This window comes from Aspergillus brunneoviolaceus (assembly GCF_003184695.1).
Source record: "Aspergillus brunneoviolaceus CBS 621.78 unplaced genomic scaffold BO95scaffold_73, whole genome shotgun sequence".
In the NCBI taxonomy this organism is placed as follows: Eukaryota; Fungi; Ascomycota; class Eurotiomycetes; order Eurotiales; family Aspergillaceae; genus Aspergillus; species Aspergillus brunneoviolaceus.
In genome coordinates this window covers 106,660-120,010 of record NW_020290803.1, presented here as the reverse complement: position 1 = coordinate 120,010, position 13,351 = coordinate 106,660, and the positions used below count along the sequence as shown (strand labels likewise).

Genomic DNA, 13,351 nt, shown 5'->3' with positions numbered 1-13,351 from the left:
AAACAATTCACTTATCTTTCCCATTGTCGATCCGATCCCAGACATTCCAATTTCTCTTGTCTTCTCTTTCCTTCAGCGACATACTCCAGGATCTCTTCCGCCTCCGGGGACGGAGCTCCTCTCCAAGTCTGTCCCGGTTGCTCCGTCGGTCCTCCGCCTCTTTCTTCTACTTATACTGTTCCTCACATCCTTGGTGACGATTAAGACTTGTTCACTGGACACCCTGCCTCTCAGAGACCCGCTGAAGAACCCTGTCAGACTTTGCTTGGATGCCCCACGGGATAAGCACTAAAAGGTCCGCTTTGAGAAGAGATCATCGAGTTCAATTCAGTTAAAACTAAAGACTAGTATGAAAAGGTTGAACCGACTATTTCCTAATCAGGACTGCTTGTATTCTTCAAAGCGAATGGCAGCCCTCTTCAATCTTCGGTTGGAACAATCACACCCCCACTTCTGCCTCTTCACTGCCATTCAGCTAAGCGACTCGCCTTCAATCATGACTAGGGCAGGAACAGCAATGGGATAGGTCCTGGTTCAAGCAATGTTGCAGGATGTTCGGAGCCAGGATACAGAGACTTTAGGCTGTGAACCACTGTCAACATGCGAGTTTTCGAAAGAAGATGGCCCAAGCGGAACGGCTTCCAGTATTGTCCCAACATGCGTCTGAAGATACCCATGCCCCTTGCTTCGAATATTCAGCACGGCGCCCAAGAAAGGCAAAGGCGTGGACGTAAACGGCGATCCAACCGGCCATTCCGTTCTTGCTTGCGGGGTGACAAAGCCCTCAACACTCACTTCCTTAGCTGGCACATTCCGAGACCGTTCGGTCACTAGCCCCAAGAAAGCACGGAACGTTTTGTATGCCAGGTAGGACTCGAAATACAAATTTCCGGCGAAAAATGCCAAATCTTGTAATGTATCCGTATGGCTTCGATGGCTGACAAACCGGGCACCTATGGTAAGAAGGTCCAGTCCTTCAAAGGCTCGCATTGTCTTCGACCGCCGGGGGGCGTAGAGGTGTAATTTTGTCTTCCAAGAACGACGGATGTCGTCCAAAAGCTCATTTGCTTCATACTGACTCAAGATGAGCAAGTTCGAGTTGTGTGCATTTGACAGAATCCAGTGCGCAGGTTTGAGGAAATTCTCATCAACGTTGTTGGCGACGTGTGTGACGGTACGAATATGATCCTTGGTTGCATAGAGTAATGGGCATAAACCTTCAGGAAACTTGAACCGTCCGGCTGAAGTATGGTGGAAGATGCGGAATGCGGGCTCGACCTCGGACATACGACCGCTGGGGAAGGCTCCATGGGTGACGAAGTACCGTATGTCGGGATGGACATAATGACACGCGGGTGGTACTTTGGGAGGACGAAAGACCTGCTGTTCTCGTTGAACCTCATGGCCAATCTCTCGTTCCTGCTCCTCATGTAGCAGGGCTTTCCGTTGGTCCTCGCTGACGCGCAACAGTAGGCTCTGGACCATAGGGTCAGATTTATCAAGATAGTCTACCAGACTATTGTGTCTTGGTGTGCACCAAGAAGCGTATAGTTCCGACAGACTTTGGGCCTCGGGCTCTTGAATGACCTGAATCATTTCGTGCAACGTCCGGCCTTCCGATGAAAGTCTGTCCCAAGCGGAGACGCGCGCATGATATTGTAGACCTTGTGAAGCCCACAAGGGACCCAGAGTATCCAATGCATCAGCTGTCTGGTTGAGGGCCCATTGGATCACATCCACCGACTTGACTGAGTTTCCTGCTGCGCCTACAGTATGACTGACCTCCGGGGGTATGATGAACACCACCGACTGTCCATTCCCCAATTTGCGCATCCGGTTACATGCTATGTGTCCCACAAGTCAGCTAAGTAACGTAGCCTATGAGACGTGGATCATTTCATTTACCTTGTACCAGTCGGGCATTGGTCAACCGTGGACCCAAAGTGACAGCAGCTCGGTAATTCGATGGAAGCTTGAGGTCAACCCTCGGGAATGCTGTTGATCCAAGAACACCAGGCACCGCTCCATCCTTTGACAGAAGGCCGATGACAGAAGCCTCTCGACGTGCCCCTCCCGGTCAATGACAACTGATTCGTCATTGTCATCAAAGTAGATCGCTGCATCCGCATCATCTGTTGAGGTTTGTGAAAGCCATTGCTTGGCGACGCTTTCGTTGGTGAGCTCCAGTATCTGTGCACCCACGTCAATAACAACGCGGATTGGCTGCTTCTGGTTACTGATGAGATGAATCAGCTCCTCTGCTCGCAACTGCTGGCCATGCTGGGATTGCGCTTGAATGCACTCCCGATTCTCCGGGCGTAAGAGAATCTCAAGCACCATGGCATTGGTGTGTAGCAGATTCGGCAGATCACGCTGAGGGGCTGAGGCGGGGAGCAGTGTTTGATTTTTATTTGTTCTACTGAACCCTGTGGTTAGTGGTTGATGGGGCCTGGAGGGCAAATCCCACGCTGAAGTGCTGAGTTTGAATGGGAACTCCTTGGCTTCTTTGGGGAAGACAACCCGAGACAAGTAGAAGTCAAGGATTGCTTTCTGATACTGGACATGCGGGTAGAGGATCTCATGCAGTGTTTTGGTATCATCCAAGTTTACCCCCGTAAGCGAACGTAAACCCTCGGGCAGGGCTGACTTGTCACGGGCTATCCACTTCAAGTACTCAGCGCCAGGGTCGTTTTCCTTGCCCAGAAGCTGAAAACACTGTTTTACTTGTTCCATGGAGAGACCAGAGTAATAATAGCTCAGACACGTCAAAGTCACGGCCACATCTGGATGCCCAAACTCGGCATGTTCCGATGGCACTCCCTTGGCTCTGAAGGGCACAGCCATCATACACCTCGAGGGGTGAAGACCGTAATCAACGTTCCAGCGTTTCGCCGATAAAGCGAACTGGAGGATACCATGAGCCAGGAGACCGCGTAGCACAAGCAACCTGTTCATGATCACACCTTCCCCAAATGCGCCTCGGAGAGTCCTTTCGTCTTGGGAAGTTATTGAAGTGGCAGAGACAAACCTGCATGCGCTCTCGTAGATATCTTGCGGCCAACAGTGAAGAGAAAGGCCAGGAAGGCCATCTTCAAACAGGGTCTGCGATATCAACTCAATGACAATCTCGACAGTCCCCGGTTTTAGAAAATGAGCTATCGGGTAGCGGACACCGCACCGCTCCAGGTCTAAAAAGGTCGGAGTTTGAGAGTGCAGTTCGCTCGCCTGGTCCTCGACCAGTGTGAGTAAGCTCTGGGCCATCTGCCACCTGTCGCTACTGCCGTAAAGGCACTGCTGAGTTCCCATAGTGTAAACCAGTTGGAACTTCGGATCCAGAATCTCATCACTCTCGTCGATGATGTTACGGCAGGTCTGCTGGATAAATCCCTCAAGCTGGATGGCTTCTTGCGCCAAGGCCAAGTCTCTGCTCACTAGATCTAAGCCCACCAGACGAAACGACAAAATGTGCTCTGACAGGGTGAGTAGAATGCCCCGAGACTGTTTGCACTCATCGTAAATGGTTCTCAGATTTCGGATCATTCCCTTGTGGATAGACGTCTCACGGGAGAACGGTATCTGGTAAACTGGTCGACCCAAGATTCCACCCAACTGCTGCGTTAGCAGGTTCCAGCTCTGTCGCAAGAGCGGCTTGGGAACGATGATACGAGGGATTTCTGAGCCATCTGCCAGACACAGCGCAGCCATTGGTGTGATGACCGTGGTTTTCCCTTCTCCCATGTTGAGCTGTATGACCGCGTTTCCCGGAGGATCAGGTTGGATCAGGCGCTGGGCAATGTCCGCTTGTTGGCCTCGGATTGTTATGTGGTTTTCGAGTTCGAATAGTAGCCATTCAGGATGTGCTACAGGGTCCCAGTTCTCACATCGGGACACCTCAGCTTCTTTGTAAAATCCTTCAACATCATGACGATCCCAGCATACCAACATTCGTTCACATCGCTGAAGCGAGGCAATGCTTTGAGCAAGGCAAAGCAGAATGCTCTGCCATGACTGTGGCACCGACTTCCAGTGCTTCATTACCAGAAGCGAAGTCATCGTGAAGGGTGTGACTGCTGGCCAAAGAATAGATTGTGCCACGGCCTCACAGAGGTTTTTGGTGGTTGACAGTGTCTCCTTGATTGCTGCCCAGCAATCGTCGCATTGTTGTATCAAATCCCTCCGATGCGAATCCAGTACCTCCCTTGACACCAGTAGCAACTCCGGTAACAGGGCAGTTTCTCGCTTCACCATAGCTTCAAAGCTCTCACGTAACCTCACCCCCAATTCATTTCGAGTGTGGCTCTGAGAGTCGCGTAGCTCCTCGACGACATTGCGAAGCTCAAGTGTGCTACTGTCACAGTGATGATCATCTATCCGTGGTCTGGAGAACTGGATAGATGCTATCAATGATTGGGCTGAGGGCGGCAAACAAGATCGTACTCTATCCAGTAACGAAGGAAGCCTGAATGCAGGGCTGGTTGCAGAAACAGGGTGCGATGGTTCCGAGGGCAGCTGCGAGGGAGCTCTTGCGACTCCGCCGTGGGAGTTGAGCCGATCTTGAACTCGGCGAAGAAAGATGAGAAAGATGCGATTGTGGTTCCACGTTGTGCAGAGACGGGCACACGCTGCAGAGGCAAGTGAATGATCCATGTGTGCTACCCAAGGCAGTTTCGGTCCATCGCATGGCCACTGATCCTCTACTTTCTGCAAACATTCTTGGACCCCATGGTCTATCTCCTTGTAGAATTGGGTTCTTTCCCTGTCAACTTTTGCCCACAAATCTCGCCACCTCCGCTCGGGCGTTTCGAATGACTTGCAATTTTCTCTGAGTGCAAGCTTTATCTCCCCTGCAAGGAAGTTTTCGCCGCGCCCTAGAGGAAGCTTATCGGACTCATCTGTAGGAAATATCGGTGCTGCGATGTCGGAGAATCGGTTAGAGAAGGCGATCGCAAGCAATGGGATGATGTTTGTCAGTTAGGGCGTCTTCTGAAAGGCAATCATGGAGAATAACGACATCAGATTATAGGCGTCGTTTTCCTTATTTGTCGAGCGACAGTACTCATAGATTGCACCCCATGTATCTGGAAACGACAACTGCAGAAGCTGAGTACATGTATAGTCCTTGAGAGGGAGAGGCCCGACCTGGACATGGCCCCAACCGGACACCGTTGAGTAAAGGTCCGGGCAGTGAAGGCCATGCGACGACCAGTCTCGAACCAGAGAAGCGACTTCATACACACGACCGCTTCGATCACTTCCGCTTCCCCGGTCACGAGACGCATAATGTAACGACGGTGGCGGCGCCGTGGTCTGAGATGCTCCTCCGAATTCAGAGCAGCGAAAGTGACTATGACGAGACCGCGCCCTCTCGAGGAGATGTTGAGCCCCCCTATTTCGCACATCGCGAAATCCCGTGGTCGTTTTAGTATCGCTGGATGGGTGAAATTCAGAAAAGGCTGCCGCATGATCCAAGATCTGAGTTACTAAAACCAGAAAGTCATCATGCTGTGCCATCTGTCCTAAGTCATTGGTCCAGTCGGCCGATTGCATGACTTCGAGATGTGCCGGATAATACGCCCGCAAGGGAGTCAGTCTCGCCAGGTAGCGTAGTAATTCCAGAAAACTTGACCTCAACGGCATAGTTGACCGAAGCTGGGCCTGCCGTAAGATCCGCAGAGCCTCGGCTGTTCCAGATCGATGCGTGGCAGGATCTGGTAGCACAAAGCCCGTCATGGCATGAACATAAGCCTGGTAAAGAGTGGCCTGCATGTCTGGAGGCCCACGAAGAACGTGCAAGTATCGGTCCAGCGAATACCGGAAATATCCAATACGCGGCGATTCTGACAAGGGTTCGATATGGACGATTGAATTGTGCTTTTTCTTGACTGCTATGACTTTTCCAAACGGCACAACCACAGACCGATGCCGTTGATCTTGCGTGTCACGTATAATCAGTTTGTTCCGCAGCCCGTAGAAGCAGCCAATGTCCTGGTCACTATCTACCACGGCGCTCAGCTCGCGAGACTGCAGCGCACCCTCTGCGTTGATGAAGAATCGTAGGCGTAATCTAACCATCTCGATTTGAATAGACTGGTCAGAATCCAGATACACAACCATGTGTTTCGGCTCGTCAAGCGTGCTCAGGATTCGAGACAGCTCGTGATAAAGCTGGCTGCGGATGTCAACCATGGTAGCATTGCCCCGTTGCATGACCGAGAGTCGTGTTTCCACCCGATAAAAGCACAAGCCCCAGTAATTCTCCTGAGGCTGCCAGGCCTCATCAAAAGGACGAAACTCCAGGACCGTCTCTTTCAGGTCAAGCCAGTGCGCATGGTTGGTGGTGAGACTATGTGGAAAGTCACCTTCAAGCCTTCCGGGGGGGATCAGGCGATAAAGAGCCCCCCCAATGCCCAGCCTGAATAATGAGCTCTCCGGCTTCAATCATGAAGTGAACCTCAAAGACTTCGTAAGCTATGATTCGTGGTTGCATGTTGAAAGCTTACCTGAAAGTCACCGAATTTGCGGACCGCCATGAACCTGAAGCCAACCAGACTGGATGGAAGGACTTTTAGGACTCGCTAAATTGGGTCGTTAGTTCACTGTTGTTTCAAGAAGCAACGAGTCAAGTTTTATTCCCGGTACTCACCGATCCGAAGATGTGTCTATACAACGAGGTGTTACTGTACTCGTCTGGAAGACGACCAGGTGGGCTATTGTCAACCAAGAGCTCTCCGGTTAGGAGATCATAATGCACCTTCTGCTGCTTTTGCTCTCCATCGGTGCAGGTATAGTTCACGGCCCATCTTGCTGAGCTTCCCAGGCCGAACGTCCAAGGGTCGGTAATTGTGATCTTCGGCACGCTTTTGTGGATTGCATTGGTGAGACCCGAAGGGTCTTGGGTGATCAATGTACGGCTGCGCTCCTCAGCCTCATGGAGGATTCGCCCTGTCTGAATCCACGCCTGAGACTTAGTTCGTTCGCCTGAAGGTGTGTTTTCAAATACGAGAATGCAGGAGCGAGCGAGATAGAAAATATCCTCTGGGGTTTCCAGCACTAGGCACTGGTGTCGTGGCTTCAGAGCGTAGGTCAGCTGGCAAACTTGTCCAACCTGGCTAAGTAATGACCGATGCGTCTGGATCCTGGAGCCAATTTGAAGATCCAGGCTTTCGTTGAGATCTTCAGCCCATGTCATCGCAACCTTTCGGCAACGACGTAAGAAGCTGGCCGCGTGATCCGATGTTTGACCCTCAGCAGAGAGGCTTAGCGCTCGAAGCGCAAGTACGACCAAGGTCTGGAGATGGTTCAACTTGTTCCAATTTCCTTCAATCGATCCAAGCTGATGCTCTAGAGTCTCCAACAGTCGATTCCCGAAGTCTCGGTCACTGAAAACTCGGTGAGCCTCTCTCAAGTCTGTACTGGCACTCCAGGTGCCCAGCTCCCACGCTGCCTGACGAAATAGAAGCCCTACCGACGGACTATCCATGGAGAGATTACACGATGCAAGCTCACGGACTATACTGTACCATTGCACACGCTCGCCTGCCCGGAGACGACCAAAGGCAACAAATTCATGCAGACTCAGGGCGCTGTGACATATCTGTTGGTCGGCCAAGACCTTGTTCTCGGAATGATTGGACGATTTCAATGCATATTGAAGATTGCAATAGACGTCTTCCCTCAAGCGCAAAGTGCATAGATGCTTCACAGCAGACGCCTCTGTCTGGTCGGTGATCCAGATACGCGAATCTTTGTCTAACAGCTTGAACCGAAGCCCGTTTGGCAGTGCTACTTCGTCAAATCTCGCGGGAAAGCTTCTCCCGTTGTAGTGTGTGCGTAGAAATGACTTTGCAGTAGAGCCCATGGTCAGGCGTTGACCCAAGCCTGTGATAAAGGGTCGTGTTTCGCTGTATCGGAGAATATCTTCCTCCACAGCTACCCCTGCGCTGAACCCGGATCTACCAAGATCTTGTGTCATTTTCCACGTTATGTCACGCCATGCGGCGAGCCAGCGAGGGCAGTCTATCTCGAAGACCACAGCTTTCAGAGTAGTTTCATTCTCGGGGAGCGGCCATTCATGGATGTTGATAGTTATACCAGCGGCTTGCCTTTCCAGTGAACATTTTTTGCAACTGATACTGTGTCTTCGATAACCATCGTAGGACCAATAGAATTCGCACCCGAGTCTCCCGGCTTCTCTAAGCAGATTGCTGTGTTTCACCGACTTTTCCGACCATTCGTCCCTTTTTTTCTCGAGCTGACGTCGAGCGTGCTCTTCGATCCGTAACCGCAGCTGCTGGTGCTTTTGAGAAGCATCATAGTAGCGCGCCCCAAAGCATTGAGGCATCGGATCCTGGAGAATACTAGGGTATTGACCTGCATCTCTGTGTCTTTTTCGAATGTAGTCCTCGACTTTGTATGCCCTCTCCATTTGCGAACGTTGTGGTAAGAGCAGTGGCTCGAGGAAATTCGTCGGTATCTCTGGAGAGTAGTCTGCCAGAAGCGGGCAAAGTCTGACGCACATTTGATCGAGCGCCATCCACAGTTCCAGCATGGTCAGTACCATTATTGACACGGCTTCCGGATTGTCAGCGTAGATCGCACGCGCACGCCCATAATAGTCTCCGAACAGCGAGGCTAGGGCGGAGCTGAGACTCTCTGATGGTGTCAAGATATTCGTCCAGCCACCGAGCTCATATTCTACCCAGCGTTCGCAATCGAATATGGTGGGCAGATTGTCCTCCTGAACTGTAGGAAGTCCATGTGCGTTACGCGGTTCTCGAGCGGGATAGGTGCGACTGAACTGGGATGTTTGTACTTGGCTGGGCGCTCGTGTCATCGCATTTCGGAGATACTCCGAACAGTTTTTGAGAGACATTTGAAGGTCTTTTGAGGTGTGTTGAAATGCTTGTGGTACAACGACTCGATCGGACTTGCGGATAGTGGCCTGTATATCTTGCAGGGCTTTCAGGATTACCCTCACAGTGGAGTGAGCCTGCTTCGCAACGAACTCGTAGGCGGCACTCTGCAACTTACAGGTCCGACGAGCGATCTTCATGCGAATTATCTCCAGTTGGTCGGCAGAGACGGTTGGACGCATGTTTGTGGCCTGGAGTCCGAGCCTTGCAACGAGGTAGAGCATGAAATTTTTGAACTGCAATTGCCCCTCGTCCTCGGGGAAGGCGCGACGAAGAATCGTCTGCAGGGCAACGCGCATGACAAACCAATAAGGCGATCGTCGCCAGGGGAGCTTGCTACTCTTCCAGTTGACCTCATCACGCATATGCTTCTCGAATGACGGCCACTTGTTTCGTTCGCCGAAAGCTAGAAGTTGGGTCATCAGACACTCAGTAACCAGACCAGGATGTGCAGTATCTCTCTCCTCTGGCAGCGTTCTACCGGCCTTCGTAGAAGTTGGACTCATCTCGTCCACAACCTCAGTGGAAAGCCTTGTCAGGTCCCTTGCCAGCCAGGAACAGAACGTCGCCTCGCTCAGCCTGTCGCTGGGTATAGCCACACTCTGTCCGGGGAAACGGCGAAGTAGGCTCCCTTGGGCAGACAGCACATCCTTCGCAAGCGGTGATGCCTCAAAAGCATCGAAGATGACTTTTTTCTGCGTTGTATCATGGAATCCTATCCAACCGCAATTTTGGGCGCGAATATAGACAGCGATGGCGCCTAGTTCTCACATTAGCCAACCTCCGGCAAGCTTAACCTGTCACTGTACCATCGAGTCGAAGGTCGGATAGCTTCTGCGCTAGAGCTTGTTCGCAGGGCCCAGCTGGTTTCTGGATCTCCAGCCAGTTCTGCAGCATCCCATGAGTGAGATTCAACCCCGCTCTGGATTCCGACGGGCTCTTGCTGAGGTAGTCCTGGAGAACTGCCAGAACATACTCGTGCAGTTCCCTCTCTTGAGGCACTCCATTCTCTGTTTCATCTTCGTCATGCTCCTGTGGTAGCTTTGGGGGTAGAACGACATGGTGAAAGAGAAAGTCGAATGTTTCTTGCGTGAGAGGCATCGTGAGTCACTGATAACACTGTCCGACTGTACGTTGATGGTTCTCGATGGCATGAGCGGAGCCATCGAGTTCTTATATGCCTGCCCTTGACGTAGATGTGATGAAGGAAGGCGGTTGACGACAGAGTTTTCGGGGAGGTGAAGCTCGCTTTCGTGTCACGAGGATTGAAGCAGCGAAAGCGAGCTCATGACCAGCAGATTTGGGGATGGTGCCATAAAGTTCTAGCGTGGTTCCAGTGAATGTGGACAGCACCTGACCCACAGACCATTTTTACACTTTATATGGGACATGTTCAGCCCTGCGAGCCATATTTAGTCTCAAGTTCTGAACCCTCTTGGATCCAAATGACCACCAAGCTAGGGGTGCAGAAGAGGCCCCGCCTCCGGAGGGTGTCAGGACAGATGTCAATCGTGATGCTATTATGACGGAACGAAGTATACGTGATGAGGAATGACGGGTTCGGTGGGCAGTCGAAGCATGACTCCAAAGTGGCTATTCCAGGCTGATGCAATATCGGGGAAGTGAACAAAGACTGCCACCCGTTTCCGCCTCCGACACCTGCCCCGTGTCGGCCTCAGGCATATGTTTTCCTTTCGCCTCAGGCTTCAGCCCAGTGGATGCCTTAGGGATCTCCTCCTCCTGCCTCAGGCATCACTACCTTTCTTCACCCTCGCAAACCACACCATCTCTTCTTCCAGCCCCAACCCAAGCTTGACAGCTTTACCGTTTTCCAAAACAAATTCAGCAGGAATCAAAACCTCATATCCGTCGAGATAATCTTCTAGGCGCGCGATGTACTTCGACTGTCCCCCGACATGATCGAAGGTCAGTACAAACCCAAAGGAACGATCGGTCGCATCGACAAACAGCTGGTCATTCTTAGCCTTGACCGTCAGTTCATGAAACCCCAAATTCCTATATCGGCCCACGTAGGCGCTCAGGGGTAAGTGCTGAGGCTGAGGCTCGCGCACATCCGGGCACAGCTTTTGGCGCAGCTCCGTCTCGCTCGGGTTATCATCTTTTTCCCAGCTGGTCCACTCAATGCTATGCCAATCAGGGCGCTCGGAATGAGGCACTTGGAGAACCAGGTCAATCAACTTCCTTGCCATAATGGTGACCACCGGGATTGCCGTGTCTGAGTTTCCCAAGATCACGGCTCCGAATTGGAACTCAGGCAGGAAAAAGTGAGTGCTGCCAAAGCCGGCGACTGCGCCGTCATGACAGACCACCGCGTGTCCCCGGTAATGGTAGATCTCCCACCCCGCCGCGTAGAGGGTGAAGGAGGTCTGTGGCGCGAGTTCCTCCTCCCCCGGGTCCTCAATGGAGCGTGGCTTGAGAAGTCCCTTGTAGAGGCTCTCCGTCACCGGGCCTTCGCGATGCATCATGGCTTTAACCCAGCGGATGTAGTCGTTCACGCTGGTGATGATGGAGCCTGCTCCTTGAGCTTCGGGGCAATCTGGCGTCTGAAACCCACGGTAATCGCGCTGCTCTTCCTTCCAGCTGTAGCCCGTGGCGATACGGTCGCCCAGTCCTCGATCGCGCGCTCGTTGCGGCTGGAGATTGGTGGAAGCCATGCCCAGCGGGCGGAAGAAGCGGTCCTCCAGGAAATCGGCGAAGGATAATCCGGTCCTCTCTTCGACCAAATGCGTTGCCACGGTATACATCATGTTGCAATACATGTACTTGGATCGGATGGGGGCAGCGAGAGGCAGATGTCGTAAATTCCGGGTGACAGATCGCGCCGTATCCGGGGCACTCGCCCGCGGACTGAGGTAGGAGAAATCGTGCCTATCGGTGTCAGTCTACTATCGGGTGTGCGTCAGTATTGGTTGAGTCAGTCTCACGGAGCCATGCCTGTCCGATGACTCAGGATATCATCTACAGTGACCCCTGCGGTTGATTCTGGATCTTGTAGGACAAAATCATCGGGCAACAAAGCCGACATAGGAGCGTCGTACTGCACCTCCGGGTATTGCTCATCATCCTCGACCAACAAGGCCACGGAGGCCGCGGTCAGGGATTTGGAAGCAGAGGCAATATCGAACAGGGTGTCTGGTGTGCAAGGCTGTGGGGGATTGAAGGACGCACTCCCGTATCCTGCTGAAGCGATGCGGCCGTGGTGAACAATAGCCAGGGCAAGGCCTGGCACATGACGTTCGTCCAGGAGTCTCTTCACACGGTCGCTGAACTCGTTGGACTGAAGAAAATCAATGATCTCCATTGAAACAGTTTTGACAGGTACTCTGGCAATGCCTAGGCACGTGGCTCCGATTTATACTCCCAGATTCAATGGGTCGTGTGGTAGTATACGAAGGTTGCTTTGGAAAGGAGGGGTAAACTGCCCGCCTTGCAGGTGCTTGTGCCACGCTGCATCAGCCACAGTAAGCCTCGATTCTACCCAAGCGCCTCCGGATGCTTTGCCACTGCACTTTCTGTAAGTTAACTAACTCGTGCTCGGGAATTGGCCGTGTGTTGGAAACAACTGAGAGCTTCAATACGTGGCAAAAGCTTGATATTTGTAGATGGGAGGGAGTACTGCGGCGTGCCAATTTCCAAGTCTCACACATCGTCCAACACATTGCACCATCAACAAAGAAGTAACACAGAGGTATCATCCAAAACAGACACGCTTGACATATGATTATAAACAGAGGATGCTCCCGAGAGAAATAGGCGGTCTGGGATGAGACGCGAGGAAGCGCCGTCCTGGTGCATGGATGGTATGGTTGCAACCCGCTGCAGCCTACGACCCTCTAGCAGCAATGGTCTGGACGATGATATAGTAGGCCAGCGCCAGGCCGGTGACCACAACTTCATCGGTGACCGGACCGCTCGGTAACCGTGGGTCGAGCTCGAGGCGACCCGCCTTGGTCATTGTCCAGCCCCGATTGGGGATGAAAGTGGCGACCACGGTGTCGTGCTCATCGCGGCACTCCAAATACGCCGGGTTCATGTATTTAGGGTTCTTCCAGGTGAGGACTCGGCCGTTGAGAGCCGGTGACTGGAAGGAAGCTTCGTACTTGAACAGCCCGCGCGGCTTGAAGGCGATCTGATGGCCGTTGACGCTGACATCGATGGAGCGGGAGAAGGAGTGGAAGTTCACCGTGGCTGGCAGTCTGGCGCTCCCGGTGGCCTGGAAGATCATATGCGGTTTGCGGAAGTTGAGGTCGGCGGCGTAGACGAGAGTGCTCTGGTTGGGCTGGTTGGGAAGCCCTTCGGTGACTTCCAGGTGCTTGCCGGTCCAGCTGGTAAAGTCGACATTGAGGGATCGCGGTTGAGACATGATGAGAGAGATATGGGGTACATTTGCTGTCGCAGAAGTGACCGTACATCTCAAG

At 52.5% G+C, this 13,351-nt stretch overlaps 3 protein-coding genes across 3 annotated transcripts; all 3 read right to left on the bottom strand.

Moving 5' to 3' along the window:
- Positions 1-429: 429 nt before the first annotated feature.
- Positions 430-10,147, bottom strand: BO95DRAFT_476277 (uncharacterized protein). The gene is made up of 35 exons (XM_025589923.1): positions 9,722-10,147; positions 9,602-9,672; positions 9,477-9,580; positions 9,340-9,455; positions 6,644-9,318; positions 6,501-6,575; positions 6,345-6,432; positions 5,052-6,305; positions 4,388-4,910; positions 4,324-4,348; positions 4,246-4,299; positions 4,205-4,215; positions 4,104-4,174; positions 4,010-4,070; positions 3,927-3,973; positions 3,882-3,899; positions 3,658-3,860; positions 3,586-3,633; positions 3,433-3,558; positions 3,316-3,393; positions 3,124-3,294; positions 3,029-3,102; positions 2,941-2,989; positions 2,852-2,904; positions 2,818-2,827; positions 2,725-2,796; positions 2,611-2,694; positions 2,521-2,577; positions 2,338-2,496; positions 2,270-2,310; positions 2,203-2,236; positions 2,051-2,181; positions 2,014-2,029; positions 1,906-1,972; positions 430-1,844 (listed from the first exon to the last, which is right to left on the bottom strand). The coding sequence occupies exons 1-35, from the start codon at positions 10,011-10,013 to the stop codon at positions 535-537; spliced, it is 8,268 nt and encodes a 2,755-aa protein (XP_025438371.1). The 5' UTR covers positions 10,014-10,147; the 3' UTR covers positions 430-534.
- A 510-nt stretch (positions 10,148-10,657) lies between these two features.
- BO95DRAFT_421900 (beta-lactamase family protein) lies at positions 10,658-12,234 on the bottom strand (the record flags this gene model as incomplete). Its single annotated transcript, XM_025584578.1, has 2 exons — positions 10,658-11,780; positions 11,858-12,234. 2 exons carry the CDS (start codon positions 12,232-12,234, stop codon positions 10,658-10,660), a joined length of 1,500 nt encoding a protein of 499 aa, XP_025438370.1.
- A 302-nt stretch (positions 12,235-12,536) lies between these two features.
- Positions 12,537-13,351, bottom strand: BO95DRAFT_446577 (uncharacterized protein). The gene has a single exon (XM_025587421.1). The coding sequence runs from the start codon at positions 13,294-13,296 to the stop codon at positions 12,757-12,759; it is 540 nt and encodes a 179-aa protein (XP_025438369.1). The 5' UTR covers positions 13,297-13,351; the 3' UTR covers positions 12,537-12,756.